Genomic DNA, 7,327 nt, shown 5'->3' on the forward strand with positions numbered 1-7,327 from the left:
TGAAACTTTTAATATGAGATTTTTTTCCGGGCGATGGACGAGGTCTAATTTGGCAAGAACTTTTACTTCAGGCTTTTCTCCTGTAGAGATTAGGGTTCCCCTGCTGTACAGGACCAGATAAGCAGCCATAAAGCTCTTTCTTAGATACATTAATTCTAGACTTCTGTCACACAAAAACATACAGATATTTGTAGAGTCTGTTGGCCAGGCTGACTAATTCTGTAATACATTAAAAGGAAATGAAGTTGAATTTCCTTCTCGGGTGAGATTCGAATATTAGGGGGTCCAAGGTTTGGTTTCGGATAATCACATTAACAAGAGCTGTGAGATCAAATAGACGTCTAACATAAGAGAGAAACTCGTTTGAGTTTCTAAGAAAATAAGAATACGAAAATAAGAATAATAAGAAAATAATCCAATTAGAATCGACAAACATTCCCCCAACTCAAAATAAAAGCCGGAAGCTATTGATGCCTTTGATGTCAATGAGGATAATGAATTTTACGACCAATGAAATGAAAATAGAATTTCCCTGCTCTTTTCAATATAACTCAAACATTTACCTTTCCTATTTCATTCGCAAGAATGTTATACCTCAAGTTCATACAAGTCTTTAGATTTAGAAATATGAACCACATAAATAAAAAGAATTCTAGCTGGGAAGCACTACAAATATATATTGAAACGTTGAATATTTTGGGAAATCTCAAAGCTTTTCTCTTTCGATCACAATATGCTTTGTGAGTTTCAAAGACCATGATTTCAATTGATAGAAAAACATGATGAAAATAGCACAGGGTAGGACAGGTGAGACAAACAATAATTTCTGTAGAAGGAAAAGCACACACACATAAAATAATCTTACGTGCGAACGGGTTAACAGACACTTATCTTTTAAAGAAACAAACACCATAATTATAAAATCAATAAAATGGACATTAAGAATAACAGAATGGATCCGTAGAGATTGTAAAAAAAAAGCAGGGGAAGGAAGAGAAGACTAAGCTAATCTCCTCCCCTAAAATAATACTCAAATGTTCCCTTCCAACTAAACGAAGTAAGATGGGTGTTTTCACAAAGAAAATCAGTAAATTTAATACAATTACTTCCATTTGTAAAAGGAGGGAAAGCAAACACCATCCAAGACAGAAAACTTAACAACCCGAAGGAAAAGATTGGAATCTAAACACAAGCTAAAACAGATGCATATTTTCCTAAAGCAACAATTATACTTCCACACAGGTACTGATTACGAAGCTTCGCTCTGCCAACAACGTAGAGACCCAGAGATATCGAAAAGCTACGAAGGCGCTGCTGGTGCTCATTCCCCTTTTAGGTCTGACCTACATGCTGCTCATCGCCCTGCCCAAGGAACTCGAGCACGTCCAGGCAATACTACTCTCCACGCAGGTTAGTATACAGTATGTCTATGATGTTCGTACATATGTTAGAATAACTAAAAGGGGTTGTATATAGCATGCATGATTTTTTAGTTCGAAAATTAAAGAAAAAACAACAGTTGTTCTACGTTCCACCCTAGACAGGAAAACATATATCTTCCTTATACAATAACGAGCAAATGTATATATATATATATATATATATATATATATATATATATATATATATATATATATATGTATTTATATATACACAAACATATATATATACTGTATATATATACATATATATATATGTATACATATACATATGCATATATATATATATATATATATACATATACATACATATATATATATATATATATACACATATACATATATATATATATATGTATATATATATACATATACATATATATATATATATTTATATATATATGTATACATATACATATACATATATATATATATATACACATATATATAAATATATATATATATATATATATATATATATATATATATAAGATAAATTTAGGAAATTTATACGTGTTTTTCTTATTCAAATAAGCCATATATTTTAATACCTTAATGTCTGAATTCTCTTATCAACCTCGGAATCAGACTCCCAAGGTGGAACCACTCAAAGACAATAGCTTATGACCGGCCGGGAATCGAACCCTGGTCCAGGAAGCTGGCATGAACAGTGACTTACCATTTATATATATACATATATATAAATATATATATATATATATATATATATATATATATATATATATAAGATAAATTTAGGAAATTTATACGTGTTTTTCTTATTCAAATAAGCCATATATTTTAATACCTTAATGTCTGAATTCTCTTATCAACCTCGGGATCAGAGTCCCAAGGGGGAACCACTCAAGGACAATAGCTTCTGGTTAAATGGTAAGTCACTGTTCATGCCAGCTTCCTGGACCAGGGTTCGATTCCCGGCCGGTCATAAGCTATTGTCTTTGAGTGGTTCCGCCTTGGGAGTCTGATCCCGAGGTTGATAAGAGAATCCAGACACTAAGGTATTAAAATATATGGCTTCTTTTAATATATATATATATATATATATATATATATATATATATATATATATATATATATATACATATATATATATATATATATAATATATATATATCATATATATATATATATATATATATATATATATATATATATATATAATGTGCGCTTGTTGCTCTAAATAATGTCGTGTTGGTCCGTAGGGTTTCTGGGTGGCGGTGTTCTTCTGCTTCCTGAACAGCGAGGTGCAAAACAGCCTCCGCCACCACATAGAGAGATGGAAGACGGAAAGAGGCTTCGTCGATACGCGCAGTGCCTCAATCAGACACGCCAGGGATGGTTCTCCTAGACCCAAAACGGGATGCTCCAGGTACGTTTTGGATTTCACATTTCAGGAACTATTACACTGATTTCAGGAACTATAACATTGATTTTTGTTTATTAAGGAACTTTAAAACCAAAATGCTACATGTTACGGCCAATTACTCACTACCCTTACTAATATGTCAAATGAATTGTTAAAACATTATTGGAAAATGTTGGTCTGTTTTGATTGACTTATCTATTTTTCAATCTTATAAGCATACACATACATACATATACACATGCATACACAATATAAATATATATATATATATATATATATATATATATATATACACATATATATATATATATATATATATATATATATATATATATACACACATATATATGTATGTATGTATGTATGTATATATATACACACATATAAATATGTATGTATGTATGTATGTATATATACATATAGATAGATAGATAGATAGATAGATAGTCAAATAATAATGATAGTTTTAACCTACTTACTTTTAAATTAAGTATAATCTCGGCAGAATAAATAATAGGTCAAATGAAATAATATCTACTGGATTTTCTCAAGAAAATGAGAAATCATTTAATGGCTGACCCACTTAATTCCTGCTTCAAGTACTTAAGATAATGAAACACTCTTATCTATCCGATTAGATTATCTTTTCATCAAGCCGTTGAGATACATGAGAATATGAAACACCTTAAATGAACCACTTGTAAATAGGAGAAATAAGATCAATAAAAATCCTCTCTAATACTCTGTGATGCAGCCGAAGCATCTCTTTTACGAATGATTCTGCTGCACAAGTTGATACTTATTTCGTGGCTCATTGCTCGAGAGATCTTGACGAGACTAATCCCCTTCTCTCATAGGCACCAGCTAAGAGATGACAGAGCGTCGCTTGACATTTGCGAGAGTTTTAGGTTTCAAACGGATTTCTTTTAATTCTATTACTGAATGAGCTGCGCACATTTGCTGCTATACGAATGTGTTCATTGAAGTTATATCATTTTTTGATAAACCTCAAGTTTTACTTTTCTTCATTTTTCACTGTCCTTTATAAGAATAGCTCTCAGGCTTACTGTTTCTTTCAAATCTATAAGTATAAGGAGATGAACAGATTAAAAAAATTAGGAAATAGTACACGAGTATTCTATTCCATTTAAAATGTATGATACATACCTTTTCATACAAATGCCTTTCTTTTGATCGTTAAACACCGATTTCAAAATATAATTCGCTATAGATACCTTCAATAGGCTAAGCTACTTACGATTCTCAAAGCATGTTTATGTCATAAAAAGATTCGAAACTTAATCTCATTTAAAATCGTGAAAAGTAATATTTGAAAACAAAAAGGTATTCTTATGAAAGAGTCTAACTTGGTACTGGTGCTGTAATACGATTTCTGTTCTCGTGGATTCGTTTAGGAAGTGGATTATTCTTTTGGAGATAAGCATGAGGTTATTATTAATTGAACATTCCATCATCATCGGATAGTAAGACGTAAAAGGTTCCGTTTTTCTCTCAATTCCAATACCCTTCCCATTGAGAAGAAGAGAAAAAAAAGAAAAAAAAAACTCTCCGTATGCGATAATGCTTACTCTACTTCCCTCTTCCAAGGTAAATTAAAGTAAATTCCAATCACATTCATTTACGGGCTGCCAACGCAAGAGCCCGTGTCTTGCATAAGGCAAGGCAATCTTTACAGAGCAGAACAGATTACTCTACTGCATTGCACATTCTATTTCTTTTCAAGTTACACCTGTTCTTTCTATGAAAACAAAAATATTAATCGGCAATCGTAATTTCAATTTGGACATTTAAAATTATCCGGTAAAAAAAAAAAATCTCGACTGGATGTTTCCTACGGGATAAGTTCTATGTATGAACAACATTCTGGTAGGATGGTCAGTTAATATTGTCACTATTAATTCCTGATAAACGTGTAATAAATTACTTTAACACTGACTGTTTAAATTTATTAAGTAAGATTTATATTCACTGTAATAGGTAATTTTACCTATCAAGCCATTTTTTTTATTAATCTTATTATCTATTCCGTATTAAACTTATTATAAATTTTACCCGTAATTTCCCTTATTTAAACAAATAATGTCATAGTTTCTTACTCAACTAATTGGCTGATTAAATCTTTAAATTTATTTATGAAATAATTGTACGTTAATATGCACTGTCAGTTATTTCTGTATTACCACCACCGATTTTATCAACAATATAAATCCTATTGCAAATAGTGAACCTGCCATCTAACGGTCTTTCTCTCTCTCTATCTTCCAGTTATGGCCGCAGACTATTCGGAGGAAAGAGGGAGTCCATGTGCTCCGAGGTAACCATCATGACCAGCTTTGCTACCAACGGATGCAACACCCTCCAACCAGGGCCACACCATCTCAACCCTCGGAACTCAACGGCCAGTTTGCCTCAGTCTTCTTGTGCCAGTACACTGGAGGCCAAGTCCCCCATTAAAGATTCGGTGCTCTAATGAATGTCTTGAAAAAAAATAGTTGTGGCTAGCCACTGCTACGATTGGCATAGATCAGTACTATGATAAATACCACAAGCCATTGAAGGAAGGTTTGTAAAGGTTGAAAATTAAAGATTATCGCTCATATCCACACTAAATGACTATCAAGAGATTCAATGGTTTAATGAATGACTTTGCATACAACGTACTGACGTCTTATTAAAGCAAGCGCCATTGGTCATTGAAGGGTTTGTTGTAAATGCTTCAAAATGAATGGTTTCAATCATCGGTAATACGAAATTACTCTAATGCCGCTGTATTGAGGCGATCAAATACCAAAATTAGGGATGAAAGAGGCCGGCATATTGGATATTAATATGAATTAACAAATAGTGCTCTTGAATGATTCCTGAATGACTCTTAAACAGCCATAGCGACAAAGCAATCATTGCGACAATTGCGATATAAGTTTTCGTGGGAGAGAGTTCTAGGTTATCTGTATTAAATGGAAATTGGTATTCAATATAATTACATAAAGGATTCGGTGTTGCACAGTCTATTAGTTGCTTTTGAAACCTTCCTACTGTCGAGTTACTACCACGAGTATCACAAGATATTAAAGACACTGTTTCAAATATCGCAAATAATTTCGGAATTATGGATGACTCCAGGAAGAATTTGGAGAGACTAATAATGACTTGTGAACCTTAGTAACAACTAGTTACTGCAGAAAGTGCCACAGAAGAGTTCTTAGTATATGTATTATTCCTATGTAACCAAACTGACTCCGTCAACGATCTGGTGCTTTAATGGATTGCTTTGTAAACATCGTATGCCTACCGACTAGTCGTTACAATTAATGATAATCAATGATTGAAAAGTGAATGGCGAATATTGGACATTCAAAGCGACGAAAGGCCAAGTCATTAACGGAGATCTAAATGATGTCAAACTAAACGTATTACTCATTGCTATTGTGAATGACCCGACAGAACAACTACATGCTGTAAAAGAACAAAGTGCCGATGGAAAATAACAAAAGATTATTCACATACCAACAAAACCGTTCGTTATAGCTGCTAATGACTGAACCTTGGCAAGAGATATGATTGAAGATAGAAAAAAGGGTAACACAATTAAGATAGACGATTATGCTTAACAAATTTCTATCAAGTAACAGTTTTCTGAATAACTCTTAACAGTATTAATGGATAACGATGGAAAAGAATGTCTGTTCAATTTTGACGGGTAATGAACGTAAATTGAACAGATCTGTGTTGTGTATATATAGGGCATTTCTATTTTTAGAAAAGTACTTCAGGATACGAATTCGTTTACAAATGACTATGGAAAGGTTTTCTGATACGAGAGGGGAGAAAATGTTACATCCATTAAAAAGTGAAAACATGGTTTCAATTATGTAATACTGAAAGACGATTACAAAACTGAAATAGCCTTTGGTGATGATTGAATGCACAATTAATACACACATACATTTATGTATGATATACATATATATATATATATATATATATATATATATATATATATATATATATACACATGCATACATAAAGTTTGCAGATATTTGTATTCACATGTATGAGTATCTAATAATAATCCCAGTATTAATAAAATTACTACATATACAAACACACACAAATGTAATATATACACATGTATAAGAATATATACATAAATATATACTATATATATCAGTTAGTATATACGGTACATAGCCTAATGTATGTGGATGTCTATCTTTATATACACAGATATATATATATATATATATATATATATATATATATATATATATATATATATATATAATGTGTGTGTATATACATACATATATATGTATATATATATATATATATATATATATATATATATGCGTGTTTGTATGTGGAACAGGTAATTACATGAATAAGTAAGCATCAAGTACCTTGCGAACGATATCGTTACATGGTTACGATACAGTATTGGTTGTAAGTTTCTTACGATACTCGTAATGAAAAATTTTAA

At 31.6% G+C, this 7,327-nt stretch overlaps 1 protein-coding gene across 1 annotated transcript in view; it reads left to right on the forward strand.

Moving 5' to 3' along the window:
• Positions 1-6,783, forward strand: part of LOC137616377 (diuretic hormone receptor-like) — a 308,182-nt gene extending 301,399 nt beyond the window's left edge. The window contains exons 9-11 of the mRNA XM_068346067.1: positions 1,243-1,410; positions 2,663-2,829; positions 5,113-6,783. Coding sequence (XP_068202168.1) covers positions 1,243-1,410; positions 2,663-2,829; positions 5,113-5,317 — 540 coding nt within the window. The 3' untranslated portion in view covers positions 5,318-6,783. The remainder of the gene's footprint in view (positions 1-1,242; positions 1,411-2,662; positions 2,830-5,112) is intronic.
• The last annotated feature ends 544 nt before the right edge of the window (positions 6,784-7,327 follow it).

This window comes from Palaemon carinicauda, chromosome 22 (genome assembly GCF_036898095.1).
Source record: "Palaemon carinicauda isolate YSFRI2023 chromosome 22, ASM3689809v2, whole genome shotgun sequence".
Taxonomy (NCBI): Eukaryota; Metazoa; Arthropoda; class Malacostraca; order Decapoda; family Palaemonidae; genus Palaemon; species Palaemon carinicauda.